Source organism: Hemicordylus capensis, chromosome 2 (assembly GCF_027244095.1).
Source record: "Hemicordylus capensis ecotype Gifberg chromosome 2, rHemCap1.1.pri, whole genome shotgun sequence".
In the NCBI taxonomy this organism is placed as follows: Eukaryota; Metazoa; Chordata; class Lepidosauria; order Squamata; family Cordylidae; genus Hemicordylus; species Hemicordylus capensis.
This window is the reverse complement of record NC_069658.1, coordinates 168,097,974-168,117,324: the sequence shown is the minus strand read 5'-3', so window position 1 is coordinate 168,117,324 and position 19,351 is coordinate 168,097,974. Positions and strand designations below refer to the sequence as shown.

At 45.6% G+C, this 19,351-nt stretch overlaps 1 protein-coding gene across 1 annotated transcript in view; it reads left to right on the top strand.

Moving 5' to 3' along the window:
• CASQ2 (calsequestrin 2) overlaps window positions 1-16,872 on the top strand; it is a 63,508-nt gene extending 46,636 nt beyond the window's left edge. Inside the window, exons 9-11 of the mRNA XM_053301435.1 lie at window positions 5,288-5,388; window positions 7,386-7,460; window positions 16,466-16,872. Coding sequence (XP_053157410.1) covers window positions 5,288-5,388; window positions 7,386-7,460; window positions 16,466-16,639 — 350 coding nt within the window. The 3' untranslated portion in view covers window positions 16,640-16,872. The remainder of the gene's footprint in view (window positions 1-5,287; window positions 5,389-7,385; window positions 7,461-16,465) is intronic.
• Window positions 16,873-19,351: the final 2,479 nt, after the last annotated feature.

The window sequence follows — 19,351 nt, the reverse complement described above, 5'->3', positions numbered from 1 at the left end:
ATAAGTGAGGTGAAAGAGCATACCATGCCATAAAGAAACCAAATAGAACCGAATATGTACGTGTAAAAGAAACCATGCGGGGGGTGGGGGGGGTGACCACAGATAATCATCTAACGAAAGGATCCAAAAGGTGAAAGAACCTAATAACAAAGATATTATAGGAAACAGGACAAATCATTAGCAGAATTCAGACCATGAGGTGCAACAGTCGAATAATAATGAATAAAAAACGCTTCTTTCTGAAGGAGGGTCCGACGGACATCTGTTAAGGCAAAGGAATATCCACAGTACTTGTACAAAATGAAAAACCGAATATCATCAGCAGAATGTTGTTGTTCAAAATATAATGCATCACAAGGGGAGCCTCTACCACCTTATGTTAAATACACGAACGGTGTTCAGCAATACGGACTTTGGCGCTTCTTTCTGATTTGCCAGTATACCAAAGATTGGATGGGCATTGAATCACATAAACAAAGGCTTTAGAGCTGCAATTGGCAAAGAAATGGAGCGAAAATAACTTGTGAGTAAAAGGATGGTGTACGGACTTAGTAGGGACAGCTAATGGACATACCGAGCAATGGCCACAGGGAAAAAAGCTGGATGGTTCAGAACCATGCTTGTGTGAAGATGAAAAGTCAGTACTTATTAACATGTCTCGAATACTGGAAGTTTTACGGTAGGTAATCACGGGTGAGGTTTCACACCTCGGTAACTTAGCCACTAAATGCCAATGCCTCTTGATGATATTTTTGATCTTATAAGCCAATGGAGTATACTGAACAGACCAGAAAAGCCAAGAATTGGAACTACGGGCCGTAGGGTGAAGCAAGGACCGGCGATCTACAGAATTAGTGCGGGAATGCATCTGCTGAATAATATGTCATGGATACCCACAATCAGTTAATTGTGATTCCAACAGTTTGGACTCCCTAGCATAATCGGATGTGTTTGTAGAATTGCGCTTAATCCTAAGGAATTGGCTATAAGGGATACTTCACTTAAGATGTTCAGGATGATAAGAATCGAAATGAAGATAGGCATTAATATGAAGAGGTTTCTTATAGAGGCTAAATGCTAGCTTATTAGAGTGGTCTTTAAAGACCAAGGTGTCTAAATATGGGATACGTTCTTTGTCCCACTGATAAGTGAATTTAATATCGCTATGGAGTTGATTAAGCCAAGAAACAAAGGGTTCAAGAGTAAAGGGATTGTTGTAAACAAGGAAGATATCATCAATATAGCGTTTGTACAGTAATATATCCTGATAAAAAGGATTAGATGTTGAATTCAGAACAAACTTATCTTCCAATAATGCCATGAACAGACAAGCGACAGAGGAAGCAAGGCTACAGCCCATTGCCAATCCTTTGATTTGAGCATAAAATTGATGTTGGCGTCTGAAAAAACTGTTTTCAAAAACAATATCAACCAGTTCCATAAGAAAAAAGGTGGGAGGATGTGGTGAAGGACGGGCTAACAAAATATTCTCGACCATCGTACGGGCCTCATCCAGAGGTACTGACGTGTACAAGGAAACCACATCTAATGTGCATAAAATGGCTGGTGGGAGGACTTCAAAACCTTCAACCTTCATAATAAAGTCTTTTGGATCTTTAATAAAAGATAGAGAACGGGAGACCGAAGGTTTGAGAAAATGATCAATATAGACGGAAAGAAGTTCAAGGATGGAATTGGAACCTGACACAATAGGGCGGCCTTTAGGAGGACGATCCGGCTTATGAATCTTAGGTAAAATATAAAAAAATAGGTACCCGAGGGTAAGGGTTAAACAAAAAATTTTTTTCAACATCAGTAATAAAACCTAAGAGATTAGCCTCATCCAAAATCATGTCTATCACTTTGATGATAGACATGATTTTGGAAGTGGGATCTTTATCTAAAGGAAGATAAAAGGACCTGTCATCCAATTGTCTAGAAATGTCCTTTAAATAATCAGTCTTGTTCATAACAACAATGGCACCGCCTTTATCTGCTGGTTTGAAGATCAAATCGGGATCCTGCTTAAGTGTGTTTAGAACAGAGTGGTCTTCTCTAGAAAAATTTGCTCAGTATCGATGATGACCAAGCATCTCTTTTTCTACTCTGACAATATCTCTTTCCACAAGTTGTTGAAAAACAGTAACATTGGGGGAATTAACAGGTGGAACAAAAGTGGATTTCCGTCTGAAGGGAGATCCCTCACCTATGGGATCATTCCTGGAAAAAATTCTCAATTTTATCGATCTGATTAACCTGAAGAGGTCAACCCGAGTGTTGATGTCATGGTACATAGGTGTAGGAACAAATCCCAAGTCAAGCTGTAAAACTTTAAGCTGATGTGGGGACAAACATTTATTACTAAGATTAACAACTAAGGTCTGGGTCGGCCGCGGGGGCAACGATTGCTCCGAAAAAAAATGCTGGGAATCTTCTGATCTATTTTTAACAGTTCTATCCAAAAGAGGATGCTTTCTAGATAAGGAACCTTCTTCCTCAGAAGGGATGGACTCATCAGTATCGGTGTATTCCGAGGAACTCACAGGATTTCTCCAAGAAACAGATTTACATCAGAACCGAGGAGGGGCCGTCCAGTTAAACTCTGCTGAATCATAATCACGTTCATCACGTGAAATTTTTTTATTTTTAAAGAGAAGAAGTTGTTCCTTAAATTGCTTAATTTCCCCCTCAATTTCTCTCATTTTTGTGTCTGTTGCCTCAGGAGAGGTGCTAGACCTCAAATTAGTTTCACACTCGTCTAATTCCTGTTTAATATCAATTACAGCTTTAGAAGAGCTGTTGGTTTTTTACATGAATTTTCATATACAGTTGTGTTTGATTATTTTGATGTGTGTTGAGAGCTGGTTGTTTATACATTTATCATTATTCACCTTTTTTGTTCACGGGTCTTGCTTCCTTATCCATGATGGTGGGCACTTCCATGATGGGGAGGCTGGAGCATCTGTTTCCAGCTGCTGTATGGAGGTACAGTGCATATGCCACTCTCAGAAACCTCAAAAATGATCAATGTCGGGTGTGTTCCCAGTGCCAGCATGGTGGTGTGGTTAGAGTGCTGGACTAGGACCAGGGAGACCTGAGTTCAAATCCCCCATTCAGCCATGAGACTTGCTGGGTGATTCTGGGCCAATCACTTCTCTCTCAGCCTAACCTACTTCACAGGGTTGTTGTGAGGAGAAACTTAAGTATGCAGTACACCATTCTGGGCTCCTTGGAGGAAGAGCGGGATATAAAATGTAAAATAATAATAATAATAATAACTACTACTACTACTGCTACTACTGCTACTACTACTACAAGGTTACCACTGAATGTGCTCCTACTGCTGTATGATTCATACTTATGGACAGTTGTACTTTTCTGTTCACCCTGGCAGCAAAGCAGAGACTTGTGGATGTGGCTATATAGGAATAGAACAAATGTGAAATAATTTGCTTCTGAAGTTAATGTTAATGTGGAGGGAATAAGCTACTGCTCTTCAAGAAGTAGTTGTGAACATACTCTTCCTTTATATGAGATTATTCCGTTTATTACAGACAGTACCTCTTGCATGTCATGGTTCCACATTTTAAATTTATTTTCTCTCCCCGTGTATACATCTGCCAACTGATGATTCTTCATGCATCTCATGAAGCGGACTGTAGTCCACACAAATCTATGTCGCAATAAATTTGTCTTTAAGGTATTACAAGTATTTTGGAAATTTTAGAGTTCCTGAAGCTTTTGTTATTTTTCTTCTTTACTAAATGTATACCCTGCCTTTTGGTCTGGCAGGACCACAAAGCCACTTTAAAAATAAAGTAAGTTCCCAAACAGTACAACTATTTTAAAAACCCTCAACAGATTCAGCACAAATTTATCACAGCAGTTCAGCAGCTAAAAAGCTTCAGGAACTAAATGGAGGCCACAATATTATCCCATTTTTTCCAGACAGTAAGAATTTGGACAGAGTAACTTTGCCTATAGTGGACAGGTTGCCAGGATGTTTCCCCATGCCTGGAACAGAAGGAGCATTTGGATGGTGATGGGGAAATGACAAGGGATAACAGCAGATGAGTTTGTGCTGAATGGAGGAAGTAAGGAGAAGACAGAGAAGGGAGGGAATATAGTTGTTAGAGTAGGGAGGAAGAGAGCTTTAAGAACAAGGACAAGACGTTTGAAGATTATTGTAGGACTTCAGAGGAGCAACGTGGCTTTAGCAACAGAAGATAAAACCTTCTATAGCAGAGGAATTTGGAAACTGTGAAGATACTATGAGATTCCCAAGTATATTTTTCCATGCCTGGACTCTTGTCTTTTGCTCAGGCTCACTAGGAATGTGCCGAAATGCGATTCAGCATCTGAATTGTGGCACAATCCCTTTAAAATTGTGGGCTCCCATAGCCCCTATAACATGGAGGAGAGCAGATCCATCCCTGCTCCTCCTCTGCTCGCTGCCATTGCAATATTCGTGGTGCTCCCCGCAGCATGTGCCTGCAGCCATTTGCATAACCAGCATGGTTGATTTGCGTGATCAGCATGGTGGTCAGCATGAGCGGAGGCTATTTGTGTGCCAGTGCCACGTGGGGGCAGCTGGGGGAGAGCACTGCCAGTGCATGCAGTGGTGTCAAGCAGAAGGACTTGCTCTCCTCTGTGTTCAAAGGGCTGGGGAAGCCCTCAGTTTTAAAGAGATTGTGCTACAATTTGGACACCAAATTGCGTTTTGAGCACATCCCTAAATTTCACCTCTCCAACAGACTCACTGACTCATCATCCCACCTCTTAATTTCTTTTGCTATCTTTAAACCCACATCTCCTTTCACATCCATGGTCATCAGATGTTGTCCCTCCTTCCTTTCTTAGCATCTCCCAAACCCACCCTGTACCCCTTTGCTCAAATCACTGAGCAAGTTTTGTCCTGACTGAGAACAGACAACATAAGACTCCTGTGTGAATTTGACCCGCCAAGGTTATTCCTCTGAGAAGTTTTCCCTCCTTGGGTCTATTTACCTGGGAAGGCCTCAGTAGGGTTTGCAGACCTTATGTAGCCAATCCCTTCAAACCTGAGAAAGGGCATTGCAGACTCAGTTGTCAGATGTTATACTAGTTAGTGATTGAACTGGGAAAGGGCACAGCTAGTTGTGTAGCAGAAAGGTGTGCAATGATGTCTCCTTCCCCTCCCACCAGCATAGTTGTTTGTGGAACACCATTCTCATCCTGACGAATGTAAGGAGCAGTCTTCTTATGGTGTGTATGCATGAGAGGAACTTAGATTAGAGTATCATTTCAGATGGCTTTGAATTCCTGGAGATTGTCAAGCAAGTTGCCAAAGACAACACCAACAATCCTGACTTGAGCATCGTGTGGATTGATCCAGATGACTTTCCTCTGGTGAGCAGTTGGGATGGTTGTCATTTATTAATCATACTGTGTATAGCACACTTCTGTATGCAAAAGCAAATGTAAAACAGATAAGAATTACAGTCCTTATACATTCCTCATGTATTCCTCTCAACAACTCTGAGACTCCGACTATATGTTATACAGAATTCTGTGAGGGCTTTTTATTTTATTTTATGAGTTTTTAAAAACTCAAAATAGGCTAGTCTGAGTGGAAGAAAGATACCCAGAGAGAGGCTTCCTCCCTATTCTTTTTACAGCTCAAATCACCCTCCCCAAGCTGTTTTTCCATCTGTGGGAAAAATATTTAGGGCCACATACTTTCGCTACATCTATTCCCTTGTGTGTGAAAAAGCAGCATTTTTAGAAGGGTGATTTTGAGCTGAAAGGGAACCAAAGGGGAAAGGGTTAAGCAGCCTCTCCCTTGCATCCTTTCATCCTAAGATTTCTGTCCAAGATTTCCTGTTTACAAATCCTTGTTTAATTGTCAAGTAGGATTATTTCACAAAATTTTAAAAGGACTAGTAGAGGGGGAGTAGACAGACCCCTATCTGACCAGAAACACTAGCCTACATCCTGACTATATTACTCAATAGCTCAAACCAGAAGTTACTCTATTACATTTCAATAGGACTTCCTCTAGGAAATGTAGTCCTGTCAGCCACTGTTGGTATCGGTTCAATCGCTAACTAGCTCTCACTATGGCTTTATTCTCTAAGATACCTAGAACTGAGGATGCAAAAGTGTTGCCAGTTCAGAGGGAGGGAGAGACAGAGACCTGAGCTGCGAGAGGAGGGATCATGTTCTCATTGTTGTGTTCTGGTACCCTGCCACTACCACCAAAGCTACTGCCACCACCCACACACACACACACACACACACACACACACACACACACACACACACACCTGGTTCTTTATAGGCAACCTTTGAGTGAGAGATACCCAAGCTTCAGCCTACTTAGAAATCATAGCCTCTGACTTGGGAACAGACCACATAGGCTCACAGTCATGCTTCTTACTCTATACTGTGGCCGAATTTGGACGTAACGCGAAACCGGAGTTAAATGGGGCAGAAGTTGGAACTCCGTTACTCGTCCAAATTTGTGCAATTGCAGTTTCACGCCAAAAGCAAGCTGCAGTTTGCCTCACCAAACTCCCAGTTTGAACCTTCGGTTTGCAATAAGGTTCGCTGCTGACACCAGATGTTTGGCAACTGAAGTGTTACGTCCAAAGGCGGACATTGCCATAACTGCAGTTCCGTGTTTTTTTAAAAAAAACTACAGTCATAGAGATGGCAGCATAGACCTGCCTGGGATCACACCTGCTTCTCACTGATTGCCTCTCCAAGCACTAGGCCGACCCATCCTGTCTCCAGTGCAGCAATGCAGTTGCCTGTCAACAGGGGTGCTGCCACATCCCAGCCCAAGCTTGTCAGCCTGTCAAGCAGCAAAGTCACACAGGGGCATTCCTTCTCCCCACTCTGTCCCTTGCTCCCCTATCCAGGCAACCAGGAGGAAAAGGGGACGGGATGACAGGATGGGCACTAAGTGTGTCACTTCCCAAGGATGAAGCTACAATGATGTATGTTCACAAGCACAAACACTCCAGGTAGCCACTTAAGCAGGGTACTCCATTACAGCACTGTGACGGTAACATATGGCAGTGGGGGTTCCCAGGGTCAGGTTTAAAAGGCAGCCCCAACCAGGGATTCTTAAACAGCCAATTTCAATTTCTATTTGTTGCAGAAAAAGGTTGGGGAAGGGGGGCCCAACCCCTTCCCCTTGGAGGGGGGGTAGCTAAGTAACCCTAGGCTTACTAATGAGAAGGCCCTCTTGTCTTCAGCACTCATTTATTTAGGAGCCCAGCAGTTTGGGGGCATGTAGATTTTGCACTGCTGCTTAGAATGACTAATTCATCACTGCTCATAAAATCATTGTGACATACTTTACTGTATAAACATGCTTCATTTTTCTTTTGTTCCTACAGCTCATCATATACTGGGAAAAGACCTTCAAGATTGACTTATTCAAGCCACAGATTGGTGTGGTCAATGTCACAGATGTGAGTATCAGCAAGTTCACATCCCAGGAGCCTTTGAATCAAACGAGAACTTGATCTGTCACCTACCCAAAGTCCAGAAACTGCTTTTTTCTTTTGTGCATTCCATCTGTAACCTGCATTCCTTGAGCTATCTCACACTGCAGCATAGGTGGGGCTTCTAGAAAGTTTTCCACCAGATGTCACCAAGATTAGTCCTCCTTAGCTTCAGAGATTAGGCTGAGTACAGTGGTGAAGAGCAGTGGGAATGCCCCCCCACCCCACCCCCCGGACTGAACTGGCTCGGTTTAGATAAGTTGATCTCTTGTTCAGTAGTAAGGTTGTTATGGGAGAGTGGGGAGCCTCTTAATCCCTATCCTAATTCCCAATTACACCTTCTTTCCTTTGTCTTGTAAAGTCAGGAGAACAAAAGAAGAATCTTGCTGGATCAGGCCCAAAGCCTATCTAGTCCAGCACCCTGTTTCCCATACTGGCTCATCAGATGCCTTTGGGAAGCCCACAGCAAGAGGTGAAGGCATGCCTCCTCTCCTGCCATTGCTCCCTGCAACGGGAATTTGGAGGCATCCTGCCCCTGAACCTGGAGGTAGCCTATCACCATTGACTATCAGCCATGATAAAAATGGTCCTCCATGAATTTGTTTAAGTCCAACTTAAAGCCACCCAAGCTCTTGGCTGTCATCACATTCCCATCAGTGGTGCTGTTGGGACCAGCCTTAGGGCCCAAGTCTGGGTACCCACTTTCATGGCGGGGGGGCGGGGGCAGAGCCAGGAATTGCCTCTCTGCATCCCATCCCTGCTGGAGGAAGGAAGCACCCATGCTTTCCACTTCAGCACATGGGAGAAGAGAGGAATGCTGAGAAGGAAGTCAGCAAACTGGCAAATAAGGAAGAAATAAGGTGGAGGGAGGAGAAATGTGGCGGTGGCAGCTGCTCATCCCAGGGCCACTTCATGCCACTGCTTTGGCACGTGGTGGTCGGCAGGGAAAATAAAAATTACAGCGGCTTGTCTCAGGACTGCTTCATGGCCACTCAATTGAGCTGTGCTCCACAAAGCACAGGAGAGGGTTTGGTAAGGAGCCTCCTTGCCCAAGCCTCTCCTGTGCTTCGTGGAGCACACTTCGTGGAGCATCTAACTAGATGGGTCAGAGGTCTGACTCAGTATAAGACAGTTTCCTATGTTCCTAAATGATTAATTTTAGGGGAGGAGAGTTGGCCTTGAGGGAGCAAGCATGAATTGTTCCCTTTGCTGAGCAAGATCCACCTTGGTTTGCAGTTGGATGAGAGACTACGTCTGAGTGCTGTAAGATCATCCTCTTAAGGGATGGGGGCCATCATTTAGTGGAAGAGCACCTGCATGTTTGCATGCAGAAGGTCCCAGGTTCACTCCCTGACATCTCCAGGTAGGCCTGGGAGAGACTCCTGCCTGAAACCTTGAAGAGTTGCTGCCAGTCAGTGTAGACAGTACTTCCGATTCTAGATGAACAATGCTGGGTTTTGCCCCAGGACAGAAGCATAATTCTTAGTGGTGTGGTGTGGTGTGGTGTGGTGTGGTGTGGTGTGGTGTGGTGTGGGTTCACACAGTCACACCCACATTCCACCACAATTCCTGCAACCGTGTAAGCCCATCCTATGCCAACTGGATTATCCCTATCCACATACCATGCCTGTAGAAACACTCTCAAAAATGGCAAAAGGTTAGTGAAGCAAGACTTACCTTTGCAGAAGCCATGCTGATTCTCCTTCAGCAAGGCCTGTTCTTCTATATTGTTTAACGATTTTATCTTTAACTATGCCTTCTATCAGTTTGTCCAGAACAGATGTTAAGCTAACTGGCCTGTAATTTCATGAATTCCTTTTTTGAAAATTGGCTACTGGCTACTTTTCAGTCCTCCAGCACAGAGCCTGATTGTAGGGACAACGTACATTGATCTTTTTGCTAGAAGACCAGCAATTTCACATTTGAGTGCTTTAAGAACTCTTGGGAGGATGCCAACTAGTCCTGGTGATTTGTTAACTATTTAATTGTTCAAGGTGGCTTAGAACATCATCTTTGCCACTTCTGTTTGATTCAGTTCTTCAGCTTCCCTCTCTGAGAAGTTCATTTCAGTTCATTTCAGTATAAGCTCTGTATCCAGTGTCAATGGAGAGCTATGCAAATCTAGATATTGTAATCAGAATATATTAGACAAGATGATTGCCTTGCATAATTGATTCTCTTCACAAAATATGAGATTTGTTATTGTAAAATGTGGATATGCCTAGCCTCGTTTTCAGTTGCCATGCAGCGCTGAATGGGAGTTCCGCAAATAGAAGTTTTATTTAATGAAAGTTTTAGATGTGGCACCTCAGTAGTGCTTCCCCTACCTCAATAAATGAAATGGCTCCCATCACAGCTATAGGAGGTCAGGTCATAATTGTGGGGCAGTGATTAAAACAATCATGGGCCTCCTGTTCATTTTGCCATAATATATTTTTGCCCTTTTTTGGAATCCCAGGAAGCTTTTATCTTCCCCAGTCCTCACCAAACATAAGAAAATAAAAACAAAAAAAGTCAGCAGAGATGACTACTACAACAAATATTTATATACCACTCTTCAACCAAAGTTCACAAAGCGGTTTGCACAGAAAAATAAATAGTACAAAAATAAGATGGTCCCCTGTCCCCAAAGGGCTCACAATCTAAAAAGAAACATAAGGCAAATAACAGCAACAGCCACTGGAGGGATGCTGTGCTGGGGTTGGATAGGGCCTGTTGCTCTCCCCATGCCTTAAGCCTCCTGCTATTCAAGCAGCAGAATATTGGCTACTTCATGCAAACTCCTTTTGCAGAGTTGAGCTGCACTGGGAGAAAGGAGGGAGGAGGCTCAAAACACCTGGCTGCCTGAAGCAAGATACACTCTAGCCCTTGCTCTACTTGTTCAGCAGGTGTCTCCAAAACATTTGGCATCACTGCCAGCACCTCAGCGCTCTGCCCACAAACACAGCCCTGTCTTCAAGCACAAGAGGTGGAGCCAGCCAGCCACCCCCAGATAGTTCCCTAGTTCCTGGATGAGGGCAGTGAAGAAAGCTCCTTCAGACCAGGAGTGCTGGTCTTGTGGTAGCAAGCATACATTCTTGGCTATTGTGCCCTTGGTAAGCAGGGTCCGTGTTGGTTTGCATTTGAATCAGAGACCTGTGAGCACTGTCAGATATCCCCCTCAGGGAATGGGGCCGCTTAGGGAAGAGCACCTGTATGTTTGCATGCAGAAGGTTCCAAGTTCCCTCCCTGGCATCTCCCAAGATAGGGCTGAGAGACACTCCTGTCTGCAGCCTTGGAGAAGCCGCTGCCATTCTATGCAGATGATACTGAGCTAGATAGACCAGTGGTCTAACTCGGTAGAAGGCAGCTTGCTATATTTCTATGTTCCCTGTGTAGAGTAGGCTGGAGAAATAAATGGGGACTTAGGGATGTGTGAACTGGTTCAGGGGGTTTGGAGTTTGGGGGTTTGATTCGGGGGTTTGGGTTAGAACCTAACCCGCCCCCCAGTCTGGCCGGGCTGAACCACCACCCCCCCCAGTTTATGATTTTTTTTCTTTTAAATTGATTTTTTTAAAAGTTACCTGTTGCCCCTTTGGGGGGACTTCCTAAAGGCTGCCGGGGGGGTGGGTCTGCAAAGGTTTCCCCTCCCCCCTCCAGCCTCTTAAATCACCGCCATGGCCCATTTTAATAATCCTTTGTGCCCATTCAGTCCTCCTTATACTGGCGTGGTGGCCATTTTGGAGGCCGCCGTGCATGCTCAAATGGCCTCTGTGAGGACTGGCATGGCCTAGGGCCTCACAGGGACCATTTGCACATGGGCAGTGGCCATTTTTTTCCAGCGGCCATTTGAGCATGATAGGGACTGGACCGAACTGGGGTTGGGGGGTGCCAGACTGAACTGGCCCAGTCGCACCTGAACCGAACTGGGCCAGCCGGTTCCATGCACACCCCTATGGGGCTTTATTTGTCTCACAGGTAGGGAAGAAAAGCATTAATGGTTTGGGGATCCACACATGCCCTCCTGCATTTGAAAAGCATCTTCCACTCATAGAAGAGCTATTTTGTACCTAGAGCATTGTGGGAGAGGAGGGAAATTAAGTCCAGATAACCAGGTTTCCTCATGGGTACCTTAACCTTAATATTTGCTGGAAGCTTCAGAGAGCCCAATCCTGTCCACGTTTTCTCCAAGCAAGCCCCATTATAAAATCAATTAAAGCCACAGATATTACCGCAGCTGGAATCCTTACCTTGGGTTCCCCCAAACTTATTGTTTGGGGGGATTTCAGTGTCCACACTGAGGCCCCCCTAGTGGGTTCGGCTCAAGATTTCATAGCCTCCATGGCAACCATGGGCCTGTGTCAGCTGGTATCAGGCCCTACCCACATGGCAGGACACACTCTGGATCTGGTTTTTGCCGACTGACAATGTCACTCGCACACTGCTCAGGATCTTGTCCACATCCTCAGGCTTCACCAACTGAAAAGAATCCAACACAACAGGACCAGATGGTACCAAAGGCACGTCTGCTGGAACTGCCAAAACTCTGGAGTCCAGGTCAGCACGGATGTGAGTGACTTTATCTGCAAAGTGGCAAGCAAAATGATCACAATGGGCTGTAGATTATTCCTCCCCACAATAGATTATTCCTCCCTTACCTGGGGGGATGTGTGGAGCAATGTTTTTGCCACACAAAACAGCTCTGTTTGTCTGCACTGAGCAGATGCAATGGAGGCGGAGAAAAAACATTTCTTCGCTGCCCACGGAGTAGTCCCTAAAATGGGCTCTAGTCTGTATTCGGTCGGATTCAGCATGACTCTTCCTCCAGCGTCGTTCCAGCCATCATCCAAGTTGTTTCATCGCCCTAAGCTCCGAGGAAAACCAAGGAGCCGAACGAGCTCCACCAAGCTGGAGAGGGCGTTTAAGAGCAACCGTGTCAACAGACTGGGTCATCTCTCCATTCCAGAGATCAACCAGGGCATCGACAGGGTCTCTAGCTCTGGACACTGGAAACTCCCCAAGGGCCGTCTGGAATTCAAGCGGATCCAAAAGCCTCTGGGGGCGGACCATTCTAATCAGTCCAGCACCCCTGCAGAGGTAGCAGTCAAACTAAACCCCACCAGATGATGATCTGTCCATGACCCAGGAGTTATCTCAATCTCCCCCAGCTCCAGATCATTTATTCCCCGGTCGGCAAAAACCAGATCCAGAGTGTGTCCTGCTATGTGGGTAGGGCCCGATACCAGCTGAGACAGGCCCATGGTTGCCATGGAGGCCATGAAATCTTGAGCCGAACCCACTAGGGGGGCCTCAGTGTGGACACTGAAATCCCCCCAAACAATAAGTTTGGGGGAACCCAAGGCCACCTCCGAGACCACCCCCGCCAGCTCAGGTAGGGAGACTGAAGTGCAGCAGGGTGATCGGTACACCAGCAGAATCCCCAGCCTATCTTGGAGGCCCACCCTCCAGGACAAACACTCGAAATTCTGAGATTGCCTGACTGGGCACCTGGAAATCGGGAGTGTCTCTCAATAGATGACTGCAACACCCCCTCCCCGACCCTCCAGGCGGGGCTGCTGCACACTCAGGAAACCTGGAGGACAGAGCTGAGAGAGACCAACCCCGCCCAGCTCATCTAACCAAGTCTCTGTCACACATACGGAAATGGGAGAAATGAACTCCAACTGGGTGCAAACATGCATACAGTCATGTAATAAGAAAGCCCTGCTGGATCAGGCCAAGGCCTATCTAGTCCAGCATCTTTTTCCCCACAGTGGCCCACCAGATTCCTTTGGGAAGCCCACAGGCAGGAGGTGAGGGCATGCCCTCTCTCTTGCTGTTGCTCCCCTTTAACTGGTATCTGGAGCATTAACAACCTTGGTTTAATGAAAGGTGGTATATAAATTCAACAATCAATCAATCAATCAGTCAATCAATAATCTTGCCTCAGAGGCTGGAGGTAACATTTTATATACATTTTATGAAGTGGCTAGAAGGCTGGCTGCAAGTAAAGAGAGCATCAATGTTAGGGTACTCCGAAGAGCGTAAAAGAGTTGAGACAGGTTCCTTTAAAAATTGATTAAAGCACAGAAATGTACAAGACAAGGCAGCGTTTTGCAGAGGATCCTGATGACAGGATGCTGGTCTTTAAGAGGATGGATAGGCTTCAGAGGCTCCTTACATAGAGGGAGAGAGATGAGGGATGAAAGACCAGGAGAAAAGGGCAGAGTTACAATCATATACCAAGCCCACGCTGGTCTGCAGAGCTGGAGAGCAAGGAACACAAAGGTGTTGATGTCCTTCTCTAGAATATGAATCTGACAAATATTTATATGCCACTGTTCAACAAAGGTCCCCAAAATGGTACACACACACACACAGGCTCCCTGTCCCCAAAGAGCTCACAATCTAAAAAAGAAACAGAAGATGATGGACACCAGCAACAGCCCCTGGAGGGATGCTGTGCTGGGGATGGATAGGGCCAGTTGTTCTCCCCCTGCTAAATAAGGAGAATCACCACTTTTAAAAGGTGCCTCTTTGCTCAGTTAGCAGGAGAGGAGATGAAGGTCCTTTGTTGCAGGTGGGTGGCTGGTGGCGGGGGGGGGGGGGGACGACTGAGTTAGTACTCCTTCTGGCACAAGGAGATGGCAGCATGCCTTAAACTATCATTTGCCAGAGTCCACTAAACTAGGGATAGGGTAAGGAATCCCAAGGAACTGGGGAAGCAGATGTGACTCACCCTCTGCAAGAGAGGGGATGGCTCTCTATAACACATGTGTGATGAAAGCCAGAGAAGGATACATCTGAGGCTACAGCACAGAAAACCAGCATGCCCAAAAGGAAGGAAGAGGGGAAGTGCACACTAGGTGCAAAAGGCAAGGTTTCTGTATAGCAAAACAAATGGCCTCGAAGGATGGCTAGACATAGGAGCATAGGAAGCTGCCATATACTGAGTCCATCTCGCTCAGTATTGTCTACACAGACTGGCAGCGGCTTCTCCAAGGTTGCAGGCAGGAATCTCTCTCAGCCCTATCTTGGAGATGCCAGGGAAGGAACTTGGAGCCTAGATGCTCTTCCCAGAGCGGCTCCATCCCCTAAGGGGAATATCTTACAGCGCTCACACTTCTAGTCTCCCTTTCATATGCAACCAGGGTGGATCCTGCTTAGCTTAAGGGGACAAGTCATGCTTGCTACCACAAGACCAGCTCTCTTCCCAAAATTTAATATGAGACGATGCCCTTCCACATCTTCCTATATTGCTGTTGCTTTACATAGTCTGGGAAACATACCAGTGTGGATTCAAACCGACAACCTCTAGCTTGCTAGGCAAGTCATTTCCCACTGCACCATTAGGTGGCTCCATCCCAGTAACAGTTCTTAATTGCTCTAAATGAAAGAATGTAGTGGGCCTCGGAATCGCAGGGATGCCAATTCAGGCATTCCAAAAGACAAGGGGTGGGTGCAGAAGATGGGGGAGTGATTATCAGCGTGACTCATTGGGGTTGTTCCTGAGCCCTTATCAAAAGAGCACAGAAGACCTTGACCAGCTTTTGGCATAGCAGGTGCTAGCTTATTAAGGCTTCTTCTGAGCTGAGCTGATGTTTTACTTACCCAATTACACTTTTTTTTTTGTTCTGTTAGCCCATTCTGTGAACAGCTGTAACACTGAGATGATCGTCCCTTCTTGGCTCATTATGATCGTATTGTGTCCAAGACGCCAGGAATGCACCCAAACTAGGGCTAGCAGTTATCTCCTTCCTTGGACTGGAAGTCAGGCACTGAGCGAATGGGAATGCCAAGAGCAGGATAAATAGTGGGGTGTCAATGTGCCGTGGAACATGGCAGCTGAGTACTTCTGTCTTGTCTTGATTAAGCCTCAGTTTAGTTGCCTACATCCAATCTGTCACTGCCTCCAGAGTTCAAGACATCCACTGACTTTCTGGGATCAGATGATGAAGCAAGATAGAGTACTATCCACATATTGGTGATATCACAGCTCTCACTTCGTGGCAGGTTCATGTAGATTTAAATAGCATGGGGCACAGGATTGAGCCTTGCAGAACCCCATAGAACAAAGGCCAAGGGGACAAGCAACAGTCCCCTAGTCCCACTGTCTGAATCCTTCCCTCAAAGCAGGACTGTAACTGTCGGTAAGACTAAGCCCCTTAATCCCTACTCCTCGAGGCAGCCCAGAAGGATACCAGGGTCAGTGGTATCAAACATTGCTGAGAGATCTGGCAGAACAGGGACATGCTCCTCCTGTCCAGTTCTTGCTCTAGGTAGTCCACCAGGACAACCAAGGATCTCTTGGTCCTAAACCTTGAGCAGAAGCCAGACTGAATGGGTCAAGATCATCTTTATAATCCAAGATCAGTTTGTTTAAACCCAAGTCTGGTTTATAAACAAATGGGTCACTACTGCCATGTTTAGTTTGGCCCATACTCCTACAGGTGTATGTGAATAAAGTATTCATCACTCCTCAGGGGTGTAGGAAGGTTTGCTGTGGCCTCCCACTGCCTGCCTTCATGGTGGCCCTGCTGTGTGCACTGCCATCTACCTTTTGGGCTCCACACTGGCCATGCCCACTGTGTCAGAAACACATTGACACAGACAGCATGAAAGTGCCACCAGTTGGTTTATACCAGTCGGTGAGGCAGTGAGATGTGTTCACTGGGAAGGAAGCACCTAATTGGCAAACAAAGTGTTCACCTTGCCAGTTGGAAGAGACTAACCAGTGGCATTTCCGTGCCCAGCACCAACCATGCCCCCTGTGCTGACATGCTTCTGATATTGATTCAGGGGGTGTGGCTGGCATTGGGCATGGAAGTGCCACTTGTCCCCGTCTCACAGCCAGCAAGCACTTTGTTCACCTGCTGGGTGGGAGGGAGGCAGTCAGGTGACCCCCAAAACCAGTGACCTGGGGACATTTGTCCCCCTCTCATTCAATGATGGCATTATCATTGTCACTCTTTCTGTGTTATCTTTGCTTTCAGGCTGACAGTGTCTGGATGGACATCAGGGATGATGACAACCTTCCCACAGCGGAGGAATTGGAAGATTGGATAGAAGACGTACTTTCTGGGAAAATAAACACTGAAGATGATGATGATGATATTGATGAAGATGACGACGACGACGATGACGATGATGACGACGACGATGACTAGGACATGGGTCTCTGAAATCGGGACAGTAAATCTATATCCCTCTCAGTGTCTCTTCCCTGAAGGGAAGACATTTTCCTATTAGAACTTCCAAAAGCTGCTTCAAAGGGTCGTTAAAGACTCATTGCTTCCTTGTTTCCTTTCCTTTATCCCCTTTTAAAAAATAGCCCCTATTCTGGCTTCCAGGAGGTATTCATAAAGCATACTGAAATAAATAAAACATGGTGAATGCTTAACATCTCTGCTCTCTGCAAACCTCTCTCTTTAGGTCTGTTTATTGATTAGAGTAATGGAAACAATATAGAATTATAATGGATGCATCCATAAATTATATGGTATTTTAGAAAAACCAGAGACTACCTAGTCCTATGTTCTTCGTTGCAAGGCCCATGAACAGTGCTGACACTAAGTGCAGCTCACTGACTAATCATGAAGCAGAATACTCAGTGCAGCCCCCCTTGGACTGTGAGGAAGCAACTTTTCCCACTGTGCTCAGCACTGGTGGGGCTTCGTTAAAGGAAATAGAGCCCTTTTAACCCCCAGTGCCATCTTGGAAGATTCACATGGGACTCTGGGAAGTGTAGTCCTTCCCAGTGCTTCCTCCATTGAGCACTATTGATAAAGTACTGGGAAAGACTATGCCTCCCAGCACCCTTTGTGCACCTTCCAAGATGGTGCTGGGCTCTGTTTCTCTTAAAGGCCCCGCCTCCCCCAGCACTGGGAGAAACACAGCACTATGCTGTGGTTAGTTTTGTGTGAAATGGCCCATACCTTGGAGGATTTTTGCCAAAATGGCCCCCATTTGAAAAACAGTGATGATCACCGCCCTAGTCCATCACAAAGGAACATTAATACCTTCTATGGTTCTTGGCCTGACTCATGATTTGAAGATGAGTTCCTAAGGTGAGGCACTAGGAGGTTTTTCCTCATTTCTATTTAAGAGCCCAATCTGATTTATTTCATTTCTAAATGATAATTCTCCTGATTAGAATTATTAGCTGATCCAAATAATTTAATGGAGAGAACCAGATGATTGATACAAGCTGTGGTGTTGGTTACTATTTGGATGGCTTTAAGAGGGGTTTGGATAACTTCATGGAGGAGAAGTCTATCAATGGCTACTAGTCGGAGGGCTATGGGCCACCTCCAGCCTCAAAGGCAGGATGCCTCTGAGTACCAGTTGCAGGGGAGTAACAGCAGGAGGGAGGGCATGCCCTCAACTCCTGCCTGTGGGCTTCCAGTGGCATCTGGTGGGCCACTGTGTGAAACAGGATGCTGGACTAGATGGACCTTGGGCCTGATCCAGCAGGGCTGTTCTTATGTTCTTATGATATTTATCAGAATAACTTGGTAATTTTAACAACACAGCTAATTATGGGTTAAAATAAAGAAATCCTCGCCCTCTAGAAAGGAAGACTGAATTCAGAATATGAGTATGCAAAACAAAGAGCTATTGGAAGTGCTGGGGCGGCGGGGGGGGGGCACCGGCTTATGTCAAAGAATATGCACAAGTATAGACTGGAGGTGTCTTCTTAATTGTAGACTCTTAAATTACAGCAAGTCTATTAGGCTGTGACAACAATCCATTACAGTAATTCAGCAACCACTAGACATGCTTGCCAACTACTTCCTGCAGTTTCCAGACATCTGTTAAGGGCAACTATCTCCTCTTCCTGCCAACCCCAGCAAAATGGCCACCTCAGGGCCTAAACCAGGGAGAGCCTCACTATTAATTTATTTAACCATAACTTATCTCAAATAAGGTGGACTTTAAAGATAATATACCTGAGGGCCAATTGAACATGAATATCTCCTGCAAACCCCGCTAACTCCAGATGTTGTTAGCAATGAGTTATGAAGATTCTGTGTTATCCAGAGAGAGGGGGACAGCGGATGGATGGACCATCACTCAGTGACAGAGCACATACTTTGCATGTAGGTCTTGAATTCAGTCTTGAGTGCCGCCAGTGAAAGGATGTCAAATAGCGGGCTGGGAGAGACCTCGGCCAAAGTTTATGGGCTTGCTGGCCTGGCTGTGTCTAAGCGTGCACGGCCTTTGGGTGGCACACTTTAGCAGCGTCTATGGGGTCAGATGTAACCGGTCCATGTATCAGAACTGGGTTGCTGTCATTTTCCTGAAGAAGGACAAGGGCAATTTAACGTGGAGCATGGAGTAGAGTTGCGGAACCCTTTACCTTACCCACACTCCCCCCTTCTCCGAGGTTGCTTCTTCCCTGCCCTTTTTCTACTGGTGTGGGTTATTTCCAGTCTCCAAGTCCACCAAAAGAAAAATAATTGTTCTGTAATAGTGTTCTTAATTGCTGGCCCACTTTTGAAACAAACTGAAAATTGTTCATCCATCACTAGTCTCACGAAGAAAAGCATGTGCAGGATATTCTCCAGCTGCTCATGCTATGCTTTAAACTGGCTTGCTGTCTTTCCAGGACATCTCTGGAATAAAAGTTGTTCTTTTCTTTGTATTATTAGCTTATGCTTTTCTCTCTCTCTCTCTCTCTTAGGCTAAACAGTCATATTGTACATCATCTTTCAAGCTGCTCTCTCCTATTCTAACCTCACTTTGCCAGTTCACCTCTCCCTTCTTTTGCTTTACAATTTTTTGGCAAATCCTTTTTCAATTAAAATGTGTCTATCTGCTCTTCATCCTCATCAGCTTCCTTTTGTTTCTTCTGTAATGTCTGACACTCCTCCTTTTGA